General features: G+C 42.8%; 1 protein-coding gene across 1 annotated transcript in view; it reads right to left on the reverse strand.

The window, feature by feature from the left end:
- Positions 1 to 1,262: 1,262 nt before the first annotated feature.
- Positions 1,263 to 16,252, reverse strand: part of ZBTB46 (zinc finger and BTB domain containing 46) — a 73,147-nt gene continuing 58,157 nt past the window's right edge. The window contains exons 4-5 of the mRNA XM_063296886.1: positions 5,230 to 5,405; positions 1,263 to 2,874 (exon numbers count right to left, since the gene is read on the reverse strand). Of these exons, the coding sequence (XP_063152956.1) occupies positions 2,485 to 2,874; positions 5,230 to 5,405 (566 nt within the window). The 3' untranslated portion in view covers positions 1,263 to 2,484. The remainder of the gene's footprint in view (positions 2,875 to 5,229; positions 5,406 to 16,252) is intronic.

Raw genomic sequence — 16,252 nt, forward strand, 5'->3', positions numbered from 1 at the left:
ACTGAGACAAATGTAGGTAAAATATTGCATTGGCAGATCAACAGCTTGAAGGAAGCTGTATCTTAGTGCAAACTGGAGTGTAATTTCTGCTCAGACCTTTCAGTGAGAAATGCAGACCTTAAATGGGGAGTGTTTTAGCACCAATAAGCTGCCACCACCAAGGATTGTCTTTCCTTGGATTTGATGCCCTTCTAGGGGAGATGCAAGCAGTCTGCCTTACCAATTAAGCTGCACGTGATGCCTGGATGGTAGCGCATTCAGTCTTCGGGCCAGAGCCTTCCAGAATCTGTAGTGGCATAAGCAGCCATTTTTATTGCTCATAATAATTATTTTCTGCCTTTCTACAATCTCATTAAACTACATATAAGTACAACATGTATATGTAGCATTTCCAGCAGCGTGTGCTTCAAGGCCAGTTCTAACCCTAAGCACGAGGTGTGTGACCAGCAATACTGCATGGATGCAATAAGGCATGTGTGTATTTTCATGTGATGATCACAGACACCAGCTGGATAATGCTACCTTATGTAATGTAAGTACCTATGTCCATAATACATCCCCCTTCAATTCAGCAGCAGTTCTGCATCCATTTTCTAACGGGCTTTAGCACATTAAATAAAGAGGACTTCTCCACAAACCTGCACATGGAGTTCTTTTACCAAGAAATGCTGCTTTTCTCTTTCACTTTCTCTCTCCTTCTTTCAGAAACTAATCAGATATTAAGATGGTTCTTTTTGGAAAATTAACAACACCAGATGTCTTTCCTTCTTGCAAATTTCTCCCTCCTCCACTGACTTGTGAAGTAGCTGCAATTGAAAATTAATACACACAAAAAAGCTCTGTAACCAGGATGTTCCCAACGCCCGAAGTTACATCATTAGAACACTCAAATTCCAATATTGGATTAGATCCAGTGCCTGAGAGGGAAAGGTGACATTACACTTTAGAAATTATGATATGCTACCCTTGTGGTCAGATACTGCATCTGACAACACACTCACAGACATATATTTCACACACACACACACACACACAGAATCAGCACCTTTAATTGTTTGACCCCTCTGACTCTGAGGCTTGCTTTTTATGGTAAGTTTCAAGATAATTGTTCTGAGCCACACAGTATTCTGGATAAAACTAGGTTCTGCAGCAAATATGGATGCCCCTTCTCTGCCCTGCCCAGGAAGCAAAGGTAAAAGTACACGGGTATTGGCAAAATGAACCTTTTTAAAGGTATCAAATCACTTCTCCTCGGGTGCTGTGAGACCCAAGCTTGCAGCCAGAGAAGAAAGGTATACAAGGAACATCTTGTTTAAATACAGAAGGCTGCTTCTCCAAATGTACAGATCCTAAAACTCCAGAGAAAGAGGTACAAAGGCCTTTGGAGAAATCTGTGAGATTTTTTTTCTTAGGGCTACCGAAGTCATCTGGTGACAGGGCTGGGAGACTAAATGGAATTTTACTGCTCAAAATGAACTTGGTGTACTGGTGTGGTCTTGTGGACTGCTTTAGGGGGGGCTAACAAAGGATAATATACAGGTGGATCCTGCCATATTACCATGCCCCCATGAGATGATAAGCACTTACTCTTCAAGAGGGATTGGGCCACAGGTGATCTGTACAGATTGCTCAACTGACACAATAGCAGGGATCGGCATAGCTGATTTAGCGACTCGATGCATCTAAGGCTTAGGAACAACCCCTCAGCTATTTCTTAATAGAGCTTGGCAAAGAAAATCCTTTGGTTTCTCACACTGCCACAGTTCAAACACTGCGTATGTCCCTCTGAATGAGAGAAAAAGAGACACGTGGAAAAGACAGAAAAGTGGATTTTTGTGACCTAGCCACCAGGGGGCACATTTGAGGAGTGTATTTCTCACTCTTCCCTGTCAGCAAGCAACCTATAAATGTAGGCAGCCTTAGGTTACAAACGCCAGTGGGCTAAATTAATCCTTTGATCAACCCACTTCGGTCTAGTGAAGGCTGCAAACTGTAAAACCTATTGTTCTTTCCGGCTGAGCTCTCAAATGCTCCCACTGTTTTGTTTACCACTGGTAACCTTGATACCACGTCCCTTGCTGCTGGGAGGCTAGTTATTTTAAAATCATTTTTATAATTATTGTTTGAGAAGCAAATGTTCTCTGTATTTTAAATTGACCGTGGAAAAAACATTTGAGAGAGGAAACTCCATGCTGCCTGCATATCGCCTGGTAGGTTCCAGTTGAAAGATTCCAATTGAGGGCTGTTTTTTCTTTCTTTTTTTTAAGCACTGTTGGAAGGATTTAAAAGAAGGAAGTGACAGCATCTTGGGAAATGCTCACTGATGCAATATCAGATAGAGAACTTATCAGATGTTCTTTAAAAAAAAGTCTTCACACACAACACATTTCTATACACAGGACAATGACCAGGCCACTTGAGTCTTTCCGACACAGCTCTTCCCTCCCTGCGCTTCCCAAGCCGACCAGGGAAAGCCAAAAATCCCTAAGAAATCCAAGTGAAATCCTTGTCAGTCTCCCCAGAGTTCTCTTGCTCTGGGGGAGAGTCAGCGCCATCTTTGTCATTTTCCAAGATTGCCTCGTCTTGTGAAATCTCTATCTCATCTTTCCACTTCACATCGTCGTCCTCCCCCACGTCTTCATCGCCTTCTGCCTTGAGATCATCAGGATCTTCAGTGTATGGGCCGTCTGGGCCATACAATCCATCGGGGGACCCGTCTCGGCCACCGGCATCTAAGTGGCCAGCCACGCTGTGGCCGGAACAGTCGGTACACACGCCGTGCCGACGGGAACCGTGCTTGATCCCCACACTAGCAGCAGACATGAATACTCGGCTGCACACTTTGCAGACGTATTTTTTGTCTTTGCTGTGAACCTTGGGAGGAAGACAAAAGTAAAGCAGGTAAATTAGCAGAGGGAAAAGCCCTTAGGGTATAACTTAGATTATATTGCACCAAACACTGGCCATGGTCTTTTAAGTAGCACAGGGACTGAATTGCGCTGATCTTGGACAAACCGCAGATCTCGATCGGAGACCCTGAGCCAGTCACGCTCTCCCTGCCCAGGGTTTTTGTTGTGAGACATAATCAAGGGCAAGGGGGGGAGGGGGGAATTCCAAGTATACAGCCTTGAGTGCCCACAGCAAGCAAGCAAGCAAGCAAGCAAACAAACAGACAAATAAGGTTTATTTTAATTTAATTGCATTTTATTTTGCTTTCAAAGCCCCTGGTTATTATCTGCCCTAGCCCACAAAAGCAAAGCAGAATACAAATTAAATAAAATGTCCTTTATATATTTGAAAGGGCATAAACATACTTGTGCAAGCATTTTTTTTGTTTGCATCTTCATGCAGATCGTTTTCATTTTTAATGATCAGCTGACGATAGCTTGTACCCCTTGTACATGCCTTGCAATTTTACAGCTTTTTTAAAAAAAACTATACCTGAAATTCAATTACTGTAATGTGGTTACTATCAGCAAAGAACAAAGGAGAGATTTGAGGCATGTGTGTCTGCAGCTGAATTAATATCTCAGGCTACCAAAAGCACACCCCAATGGAGCAAATCAAGGGGCATCTCGGGAGCGATTGGTCCCATGACCAGATGGCTGGGCAGTCATCCGAATGGACAAGGATTCATGGAGAGAAGGAAGAAGGCAGTAGGGTTTGGGTACTATGGCAACAGAGTGCAGTGGCCCCTCAACACTGCTGCTGAAGCAACCCAAGCTAGCTGCCCATCTCATCTACAAAATGCCGCCATTTGGCAAAACAAGATACAATGCTTGCACCTGCGGTAGGCAGACAGTAGCACATCAGCTGATTGCTGAAAATCTTCCCCGTGGAAAGGAAGAGAGCCATTTCCAGAAGGCAACTGGGTGAAAGGCAGGCTGTCTGCGAAATATCCTGCCCGATGTCCAGAGAGCACCTGGGAAGGAGCAGAATGCCTTTCACAGATGCACTTCCTATGTTCAGATCTTGCTACAAAGCCCTCAGAATGGTTTAAAAACCAATCCCATCTAAATAATACTTCAAGTAACTCAACATTCACATTTTCCTTTTCTCTTCTTAAAACTGAAATAGCTTAAATATTCTGATGGCAAAAGTCCTCAGACTTCCCCTAAACTTCAAACCATGCCGGGTGAGTGTGTGGGGACACAGATCATGAGAGCACCAGTCTGTTCATAAGACAGACTCAACGGTTAACGTTGTAATCTGTTTCTAAGTCCAAACTGAAATACACTAAATCATAAACTAATCCAATGGACTGAATTTCCACAACACGCTATGTTACAAAAAACTTTAACCAAGATTAACACTAAAGCTGCTGGGGTTGGTTCAATGTGTTGTATGAATGTGACCAGAAACCCCACTAAAGACATCCTTTCTAGATGAATCCTACTGTTAAAATACTATAGGCAATAATACAATATCTTATTACCACATAGGAGACAGATAACTGCCTTCGTCTTCCTGCAGTAAATTTCCCACTTAAAATATAAAATGTCTGGTTCGTTTCTGAAAGCAACTGGAGGTATGTAGTTTTAGCTCATTCAAGAAAACGTGTTCAGGAAAAGCCATGCGTAATGCTATCAAAGGTAAATGCCACCATGATGACCATTAAAATGAAAAAAAAAAGTTATTGGGTACTCTTGCAGTAGAAAAGGAAACACTAAGCCTCTTGAATAATCTTTGGATCATTACCTACCCCCAAAGCAAGATTTGCTGTCAACACATACATTGTACTAAGCACCAATCATATCGTTTGGCCAAAAAATTTCTCTACTGTGCAAATACAAATTGACTTTCAACAACAAAATGAACTATTTGTCAGTTTGGTAGTCCAAGTAGCATATAAGAGAGAACACTGCTAGCACACACCAGAAACGGATTTTAAAAACCCGCTTCTCAAAGTCACTACGTGGATTCTGTTCACGAGAATACTGAACATGCATTGTTAACCGATCTTTTATTTCATATACCCTGTTTTCAAGTGTGTTTGATGCTTTCATAGCTCTCTTACAAATGTTTAAGTCCATCCTTATGGTAATATTTTCTTTATACGTGATGTTGGCAAAACTCCCCGCACCATGAAAAGAAAGAAGCCTGGGAAAGCCATGTGCGCAACACACTGGGCAGACATGCCTATGCTCACCCACATCCTCTTTCATGCAGCTCTCCATCCATTCCTGTCCAGCCCTGCCCCTTGAAACATCTCTGGAGATCCCAACTTACCAAGGTATGCCGCTTCATGTGCTCTCGGCGGGTGAATTTCTTCCCACAAATTTCACACGGGTAGGGTCGTTCTCCTGTGTGGGACCGCATGTGCCTCTTCAGGATGCACTGGTGCATGGCTGAGAAACTGCAGTATGGGCACTTGAACTTCTTCCTGATCACGGTGAACTCATTTACTGAAAAGAAGCACAAGGCAATGCAGATTACAGCTCTCTCCTGAGGTGTTGGGTATGATTATAAAACTGCCTCTCCCACCAATTATTTCTCAGAGAAGCTCTGCACTTTCCCACAGACGGTCTGGGCATGGCTTCAGAAAATTTTTGTAGCAGTATCTTTTAAGTGCCCATCATTTTTCTTTCAGTTGGTGACTGTAACTTACAAGAAGGGAATTGGAACGATACCTTAATTGCTTCCCCTACAGGGAAAGGCCTAAAAGAAAATAGTTAAAAGTCCCTTTGATGCCCCGATATGGGCCAACAGTCCTAAGCACCTTAGAATCTCCTCTAGCAATATCAGATTTAACATCGTTTTATAAAATGTAGTGATGATGATGATGATGCTATCCGTTCAATCGTCTCCAATTCTCGGCGATTCTACGGACCAGCTTTCTCCACATTTTCCAGTCTTGTACGGCTTCTTTTAGTTGTTTTATGCTCTGGCTGGTGTCAGCTTTGATGGTCTCTAGCCACTGTGTTTAGACATCATCAAACACACCATAAAATGTAACAGTTATTTACAAATGTCTGTTGGAATATGCTGTGTTAAATGACCAATTATATAAGGAGGCATGGAATAAGAACTTTTAATGAAAGACCATTTTAACAACTCCAAGTAATTTCTATAGTTTTAAAATTGCAAGTAATTTAACAAAAATATTGCTGTACATGTATTGGATACCTGTTCCAGCTGGTGGGCATAGGTGTTCAATGGGTAGCTTCAGCTAATTGTGGGAAATGGGTAGTTTAAATCAGCATTAGTTTATCTGAGGGAGTCTCTTGCTGCACTGACTCTCTTTCAGACGTAAGTTATTTTACTTATTCCAATAGAAGAGAGTATCTCTAGCTCAGGGTTGAACTGTGGAGTTCTTGGGGCTCGCTGAGCTTGGCTGTTTGCTTGCAGACGTTTCATTACCCAACTGGGTGACATCATCAGTGCCAGTGAGTGTGGGGTTAGTCTGCCCTGCCAGTGTTGGTGGGAGTGTGGTTTCTTCCTTGGTGGTTCCTTGATTAGAGTATTGTTTTTTGCCTGATTTATTTATTTACTTACTGTTATTGGTTTTTCTAAGTGCTTACATCAGTCTTCCCAAACCTGGGTAAATTACCCAAAATTGGGTAAAGGTGGTTTTTCTTTGGGTAACAACACATGAGCCCATTTAATTGATTTAAAGTGTTTTACCTACCTTTGGTAAAAAGGACTTTCTGATAAGCGGTTTTGGGTAATGAAGGAAAAAGTTTGGGAAGTACTGGCTAACATTATTTTTAAGTCCTTTCTAAGTGCTTACATTATTTTCTGGAAATTAACAGGAAGATAATGGAAATACATAGTTTGTACTTTTATGGTTGCCAAGAAATTTATTTATTCTGTCTGTGCACTACAGAATCTGGAATGACACACAGAGGTTTACATCTTAAAATAAATTTAGAATAGCCCTTCAAGGAACAGCGTTAAGCAATAAAATTGATTTAAAAAACAACCAACATGCCAATATGATCAGTTGATCAATATAACAGCAAACTTCAAATGCCTTAAGAAAGAGTCCTGCCTTAAGGAATGATGCCTGGTTTGGGCCCAGCTGGACCATCAGGGAAGCTCACTCGTAAAGTGCTGGCTACACCTGAAAAACAACAAATTGCCTCCACGGTTCTCACTTCTATTATATGTATATACATGAATATATATTTAGGATTATTTCTTTTTTTAGTACATAAACAATGTATGTGTTTATGGGACTTTCCTTTTTTGCTTTTGATAACTACTGCTATTACTGTTGTTGTTGTTTATTCGTTCAGTCGCTTCCGACTCTTCGTGACTTCATGGACCAGCCCACGCCAGAGCTGCCTGTCGGTCGTCAGCACCCCCAGCTCCCCCAGGGACGAGTCCATCACCTCTAGAATATCATCCATCCATCTTGCCCTTGGTCGGCCCCTCTTCCTTTTGCCCTCCACTCTCCCCAGCATCAGCATCTTCTCCAGGGTGTCCTGTCTTCTCATTGTGTGGCCAAAGTATTTCAGTTTTGCCTTTAGTATCACTCCCTCAAGTGAGCAGTCTGGCTTGATTTCCTGGAGGATGGACTGGTTTGACCTTCTTGCAGTCCAAGGCACTCTCAGAATTTTCCTCCAACACCACAGTTCAAAAGCATCTATCTTCCTTCGCTCAGCCTTCCTTATGGTCCAGCTCTCGCAGCCATGTGTTACTACGGGGAACACCATTGCTTTAACTATGCGGACCTTTGTTGTCAGTGTGATGTCTCTGCTCTTAACTATTTTATTGAGATTTGTCATTGCTCTTCTCCCAAGGATTAAGCGTCTTCTGATTTCCTGGGTGCAGTCAGCATCGGCAGTAATCTTCCCACCTAGAAATACAATCTGTCACTGTCACTACTACTACTACTCTTCTATAATTACTACTACTGAGATTCTGCCACAAAGTTCCTAATTTTTGGCTTGCTCCAGATACAGGTAGTCCTCACTTAATGACCATTAGTTTAGTGAATATTTGAAGTTATGACAGCGCTGAAAACAGTGACTTACGACCGGTCGTCACCCTTACGACCATCACAGTGTCCCCATGATCATGATTCGGGTGCTTGGCAACCGTTGCACTTTTATGACAGTCACAATGTCCCATGGTCACGTGATCACCATTTGCAACCTTCCCAGCCAGCTTCTGACAAGCAAAGTCAATGGGGAAGACAGCAGGAGGTCGCAAGTCACAGTCATGTGATGTCTTGCTTAACAACCACAAGTGATTCACTTGACAACCACAACCAGGACTGCCAGGACTGCTGTTGCTAAGCAGAATGGTCACATGTTTCGCTTAACAACCACTTCACTTAGCGATGGAGTTGCTGGTCCCAATTAGGGTCGTTAAGTGAGGACTACCTGTAGAGGAAATGGGCTGTGAGGGTAGAGCAGTTCAAACAGATACACTGATTTAAGTTGCACCAACTTCTTAATGCCTATACGGATTAGAGATTTATACATTATCACTTCACTGATGTAGGCAGAAACACGGGTGACTTCATCAAAAAGAAAATTCAGATGTTTTGCTGCAGGTACAAGGTGGCAATATTTCTGAGTTCTGATGAGGCACAAACTAATAATCTATGTGGGTTTTTGATATCCAGGCAGAGCCTGCCCCTAGCAACAATGCCCCGATGCGTGGAATGAGGCCAGAAATAACTCATGGTGAGCCGCTGAACCATAAATGCAATACACCAAAGTCTGTACTTCACAACCTGGAACAGCCCAAGATTGAAATGATGCCTGCTTAGTTATAATATTGTCATTCAGAACAGAAACACATTTTTCACAAATAGGGAGATTGGCACTCATTTAATAGCAGGCAGCTTTAAACCATCACCACTGCTGAAATTAGGCAGAGCATATCAGCAATCAGATATACAGTCTGGAATCAAGCCAACTTCTGTATAGGATGTTGTCCACAATCCCAGCTAATGCTCCTACCCACTAGGATGACAGTGCTTACATGTTAATATGAGACCTGGATGAAAATGTAATATGTGCTTGTCCCCGTTGCCATGCTTTCAGACACAAAGAGGGCCTAGATGTATTCTCAGGCAGCTGCAATAACAAGAACCCCAGGGTCTAATTTACTAGCAGAAAGCACAGAGGACTGAGCAAATGTTTCCCCCTTCAAACAGAACTGGAAATGGAATACTCCCTAAGTAAACAGGTGAGGTGAAATATGCAGCTTCCTTACTGAAAGATTATACTTCGGTGCTGCAGATTCCTGTAGGTTCAAAGTGGCTTACAGAATCCAAGCATACGGTTAAAAATGTTGCATCTTAGGAGACTGCTATGCCTGGAGGCAGGCTAAACTTCCACATTCCCCAAAGCTTTCCAAACATCAGGTCTTTTTGGCCCTTCAGAAGCCCAATAAGATGGAAATACCGAAGGCAAGCTGTTCCTCAGGAGGCGGCCATCATGGGAAGGCTTACCTCTCAGGTCCATGTAGCTGACATTTCCTCCACCTGCAGGGTGCCCTCAGCAAGGGCTCTCTTCCTAAGCTCATTAGGCACACAGATTCAATCCGGAGAAGGTGGTCTCATAGGTATCCAGGTCCTGAACCATGAAAGGGTTTAAAGGGGATAACCAGCACCTTGAATTGTATCCGGAAGCTGACTGGCAACCACTGCAGCCCCCAAAATAGCAGTGTTATATGGGCAAACTTCAGTCTGTCTGTAATTACACAGGTAGCTGCGTGCTGCATCAGCTGAAGCTTCCAAATGATCTTCAAGGGCAGCCCCATGTAGAGTAAACTGTAGTAGTCCAATTGAGGCATGATGACAGCACAAGTAACGACCATGCACAAAGCTTTCTGATACAGAAATGGCCATAATTGGCACAGAAGATGTAATCGTGTGAAGGTTCTCCTGACCTTGGCTTCCACCACGAATCCCAAAGAACCCCCAAATTGTGAGCCAGCAAGGATTACAGATGAACTATCTAGAATTAAAGATGGACTCGCTATAGCACAGCCAATGAAAATAACACTCCCATACATCACAAAGATCTCAGAAACAACCAACAGACTACTACAACCACATGGCATCTCTGTAGCACACAAACCAACTAAAGTCCTCCAAAACATTTTAAGCAAACCAAAAGACCCAACAGCCCAAGAAGAACAAATAGGGGTCATCTACAACATACAATGCAAGGACTGTAACAGCCACTATGTAGGACAGACCGGCAGAAGACTAGCAGAGTGCATCCATGAACACCAACTAGCAGTCAGAAGACATGACGAAAACGCCTTAATCTGACAACACATGGACAGACTCAAGCATACTTTCAACTGGGAAACCATTAGCATCTTGGATCAAGCCAAATCCAAAAATGCTAGGAAATTCATGGCAGTTTGGCATTCAGACACATCAGCCATCAACAGACACATAAAGATAAACCACATTTACACACAATTCAAAAGAGTCAGTAAAAAACCTAGGAAGGAAACAAAAATACTACAATGCAACTCCTCCACACAGCCAGCATTCAGATAAGCAGACAAACAATCCGGGAGAAAACAATTCTCTAATCAAGGAGGACACCACACTGCCACCAACATTGGCAGGGCAAGTGACTGCATGTAAACAGTCAGCTAACCCCACCCTCGCTCGCACTGGTGATGTTCCCTAGTTGAGTCATGAAACGTCCACAAGACAACAGCCCAGCTCAGAGAGAAACAAGAACTCCACATTCATTAGTCTTTAAGGGTCCCAAGGCTTTTATCTGAATTAATGGCTATTCAACTGTCTCTATTCATTCCCTTCTATGACTATATTGCAGATTTAATCTTAATATTTGCTAAACAAATTTTGTTGGTATTCCAGATACAGACGTCAGCATTCATTTGCCTTAGAAGGAAAATCCAGCAGGTGAAACTGTGGTTATTAAGTTGCTACTATAGATAATGAGAGAAAAAACAGGATTGAAGAAAACAAGAGCGATTTTATAGCCAATAATGCAGACAATATGGATTTTGTCCCCACGCCTCATTTCAAAAGCCCAATGGAATTTGGTCTTCTGTAATCAAGGAATTATCGAAATAAGGTAATGTGATATATTCAACAAAGACTAGAAGCAAAGAAATGCAGGTGAGTAATAAATCCACTTTCACACAGAAAAGCTATTATTCCTCTACTACCAGATCTCTAGAGGAAACCAGTCTATTCACTCATCTCTATGGAATTCCAAGTTGCCTTTAGCTACTAGGTGTCAAGCTGATATATGCCAGCTTCAAACTATCAGCTTGCTAAAGATGAGGCTCCTTGATAAGGACAAAGATTCAGGAGGAATAGACAAAAATGTTTGGGACTGAGTTGAATAACCAGACATAACAGGTAAGAGAAAATAGTAGCTATGACAGTGGATCTCAGGGCTACTTCACTCATTCCAATTGATTAATCTAATCTAATCTAATCTAATCTAATCTAATCTAATCTAATCTAATCTAATCTGATTCACCACCTTTTTTACAGGAGCTCACGGCAGCTTACACTGGGATCTCCCTTTCTTTTATTCCCACAGCAATTACCCTGTGAGACGGGTTATGCTGAATATAAGTAACTGGCACAAAATCACTCAGGGAATTTCCATAGCTAAAAGTTCTGTGCTAGTTCAACAATTTAATTTTACATACTGTAAAGAATGTATCTATTGCAAAAATATGCACTTTCTGTTTTGAAGAGCTACATGTGAAAAAAATATATACATTATTCCCATTATCAGCCATTATCTTGTAACACGTGATTCAGATTTCTCAAATAAACTGCCTCCACCTATAGCCACTATACGGCAGCTATCACTGTGGAGGTCCAAATAAAACTGCAGTATTCTATGCTTCCCCGAGCACAAATATTTAAAGACTCTTAACAATAACATATATGTACTCTTACACCCTTCAGCAAAGGATCGTTACCTGGTCGTGGTGCTGGAGCTTGAGCACCTCAATGATGCCATGAGCTAAACCGTGAAGGGCCACCCAAGACGGGAAGGTCATGACAGAGAGGTCAGACTAAATGCGATCCCTGGGGAAGGTAATGGCAACCCACCCCAGTATTCTTGCCGTGAAAACTCAATGGATCAGGACAACCAGAGATATGTTGGTATACCATCGGAAGATGAGACCCCCAGGTCGGAAGTTGGTCAAAATGCTACTGGGGAGGAACAGAGGATGAGCTCAACTAGCCCCAGACGTGATGACGCAGCTAGCTCAAAGCCGAAAGGACGGCTAGCGGCCGACGGTGCCGGTGGTGAACGGCGAATCCGATGTTCTAAGGATCAACACACCATTGGAACCTGGAATGTAAGATCTATGAGCCAGGGCAAATTGGATGTGGTTATTGGTGAGATGTCAAGATGAAAGATAGACATTCTGGGCATCAGTGAACTGAAATGGACTGGAATGGGCCACTTCACATCAAATGACCACCAGATCTACTACTGCGGACAAGAGGACCACAGAAGAAATGGAGTAGCCTTCATACTTAATAGTAAAGTGGCTAAAGTAGTGCTTGGATACAATCCAAAAAACGATAGAATGATCTCAATTCGAATTCAGGGCAAGCCATCTAACATCACAGTGATCCAAATATATGCCCCAACCACAGATGCTGAAGAAGCTGAAGTAGAGCAGTTCTATGAGGATCTGCAGCACCTACTGGACAACACACCTAAAAGAGATGTCGTTTTCATCACAGGAGACTGGAATGCTAAGGTGGGCAGTCAAATGACACCTGGAATTACAGGTAAGTGTCATGAGTAAGGATGGCGAGCAGGGGGCTCCCATCCAGACTGTCAAGCGCATGCGTAGCACTGAGGAATTGGGCAGCCATTCAAAGAGACACAGATCGGGACCGCCTTAACCTTTGGGGTTTATATGTCTGGGTTTTCCCACGCTTCTTCAGTTTGTTAGGATTCCTGTTAAGTACTAGCAATAAATATTAGAGACCAGTTCCTTGTCTCAGCGTGTTTCCTGGCTGTTAGGACAGTAAGCATGGCCTGGGAGAACAAAACGAAGCAGGACATAGGCTGATAGAATTTTGCCAAGACAACTCAATGTGCATAACAAACACTCTCTTCCAACAACCTAAGAGACGGCTTTATACATGGACTTCCCCAGATGGACAACACCGAAATCAGGTTGACTACATCCTTTGCAGCCAAAGGTGGCGGACATCTGTACAGTCGGTAAAAACAAGACCTGGAGCTGACTGTAGTTCAAATCACAAACTTCTTATTGCACAATTTAGGATCACTCTAAAATGATTAGGGAAGACCCACAGATCAGCTAGATATGAGCTCACTAATATTCCTAAGGAATATGCAGTGGAGGTTAATATGCAGTGGAGATTTAAGGGACTGGACTTAGTAGACAGGGTTCTGGAAGAACTATGGACAGAAGTTTGCAACGTTGTTCAGGAGGCGGCAACAAAATACATCCCAAAGAAAGAGAAAACCAAGAAGGCAAAGTGGCTGTCTGCCGAGACACTAGAAGTAGCCCAAGAAAGGAAAGCAAAAGGCAACAGTGATAGGGGGAGATATGCCCAATTAAATGTAAAATCCCAGAGGTTAGCCAGAAGAGATAAGGAATTATTTTTAAACAAGCAATGTGTGGAAGTGGAAGAAGACAATAGAATAGGAAGGACAAGAGACCTCTTCCAGAAAATTAGAAACATCGGAGGTAAATTCCAGGCAAAAATGGGTATGATCAAAAACAAAGATGGCAAGGACCTAACAGAAGAAGAAGAGATCAAGAAAAGGTGGCAGGAATATACAGAAGACCTGTATAGGAAGGATAACAATATTGGGGATAGCTTTGACGGTGTGGTCAGTGAGCTAGAGCCAGACATCCTGAAGAGTGAGGTTGAGTGGGCCTTAAGAAGCATCGCTAATAACAAGGCAGCAGGAGATGATGGCATCCCAGCTGAACTGTCCAAAATCTTGCGAGATGATGCTGTCAAGGTAATGCATGCTATATGCCAGCAAATTTGGAAAACACAGGAATGGCCATCAGATTGGAAAAAATCAACTTATATCCTCATACCAAAAAAGGGAAACACTAAAGAATGGTCAAACTATCGAACAGTGGCACTCATTTCACATGCCAGTAAGGTAATGCTCAAGATCCTGCAAGGTAGACTTCAGCAATTCATGGAGTGAGAATTGCCAGATGTACAAGCTGGGTTTAGAAAAGGCAGAGGAACTAGGGACCAAATTGCCAATATCCGCTGGATAATGGAAAAAGCCAGGGAGTTTCAGAAAAACATCTATTTCTGTTTTATTCACTCTTCTAAAGCCTTTGACTGTGTGGACCATAACAAATTGTGGCAAGTTCTTAGTGGTATGGGGATACCAAGTCATCTTGTATGCCTCCTGAAGAATCTGTATAACGACCAAGTAGCAACAGTAAGAACAGACCACGGAAAAACGGACTGGTTTAAGATTGGGAAAGGAGTACGGCAGGGCTGTATACTCTCACCCTACCTATTCAACTTGTATGCAGAACACATCATGCAACAAGCTGGGCTTGAGGAATCCAAGGCTGGAGTTAAAATCTCTGGAAGAAACATGAACAATCTCAGATATGCAGATGATACCACTTTGATGGCTGAAAGCGAAGAGGAACTGAGGAGCCTTATGATGAAGGTGAAAGAAGAAAGTGCAAAAGCTGGCTTGCAGCTAAACCTCAAAAAAACCAAGATTATGGCAACCAGCTTGATTGATAACTGGCAAATAGAGGGAGAAAACGTAGAAGCAGTGAAAGACTTCGTATTTCTAGGTGCGAAGATTACTGCAGATCAGGGCCATAACTAGGGTCTGTGTCACCTGGGGCAAACATGGATTCCGCACGCATTTTGGCACCCCCCAGCAGTCATTTTGGCACCTGACCAGCACGGCACCCAGGGCACATGCCCCGGTTGCCCCCCCTAGTTGCAGCCCTGCTGCAGACGCTGACTGCAGTCAGGAAATCAGAAGACGCTTAATCCTTGGGAGAAGAGCAATGACAAATCTCGATAAAATAGTTAAGAGCAGAGACATCACACTGACAACAAAGGTCCGCACAGTTAAAGCAATGGTGTTCCCCGTAGTAACATATGGCTGCGAGAGCTGGACCATAAGGAAGGCTGAGCGAAGGAAGATCGATGCTTTTGAACTGTGGTGTTGGAGGAAAATCCTGAGAGTGCCTTGGACTGCAAGAAGATCAAACCAGTCCATCCTCCAGGAAATAAAGCCAGACTGCTCACTTGAGGGAGTGATATTAAAGGCAAAACTGAAATACTTTGGCCACATAATGAGAAGACAGGACACCCTGGAAAAGATGCTGATGCAAGGGAGAGTGGAGGGCAAAAGGAAGAGGGGCCGACCAAGGGCAAGGTGGACGGATGATATTCTAGAGGTGACAGACTCGTCCCTGGGGGAGCTGGGGGTGTTGACGACCGACAGGAAGCTCTGGTGTGGGCTGGTCCATGAAGTCACGAAGAGTCGGAAGCGACTAAACGAATAAACAACAACAAAGCAAAACAATACCCTAGTCTCATTTTTTGTATAGAAAAACTAAACATGCAACAAACAAACAAACAAACAAACCTAGAATTCCTCTCCACCCAAAATTGTTCACTGAGAGTTTTTCTCTATCCCAAAGTTTAACATTCCTGAAGCTAGTACTAGAATAGTCTAGAAAACTAAGTAAAGCATGAGCTAAGCCCTTAAGCCCAAAAACTCTTGATATGCTTTCAGATGCAAACAGATATTCGCACAAGCACTTAACTCTCATTGAAACCACGATTACTGTATCTGGTAAACTAAAGCTAGCAATTAATATTTTTGTACTAGTATTTTATTACTGTAGCTTCAGTATTCCAGAGATATGGATTATTTACAAGGAAAACACTTCTTCCTATTGCAATTTGATGCCCAAGAAGTGATGAGTCAATACAATTTTCAATTAACACACCGTAGCACTTGAAACATTAGGACAATATTGCACTACTAATCATTGGAGGCCTAATCCAAGTAAGACCCGGGTGTGCGCTTTCCATCTTTGAAATCGAGACGCCGGGGCTAAACTGAACATTACACGGCAAGGGAACCAATTACAGAATTGTCCCACACCAAAGTATCTCGGTGTGACACTTGATCGAACGCTTTCCTTTCAACAGCACTGTTTGAACATTAAGGCCAAGGTTAGTGCAAGGAGTAACATTGTTAGGAAACTGACAAATTACACACGGGTAGCCCGGCCATCCACGTTACAAACACCAGCTTTGGCCTTGAGG

This window comes from Candoia aspera, chromosome 3, assembly GCF_035149785.1.
Source record: "Candoia aspera isolate rCanAsp1 chromosome 3, rCanAsp1.hap2, whole genome shotgun sequence".
Taxonomy (NCBI): domain Eukaryota; kingdom Metazoa; phylum Chordata; class Lepidosauria; order Squamata; family Boidae; genus Candoia; species Candoia aspera.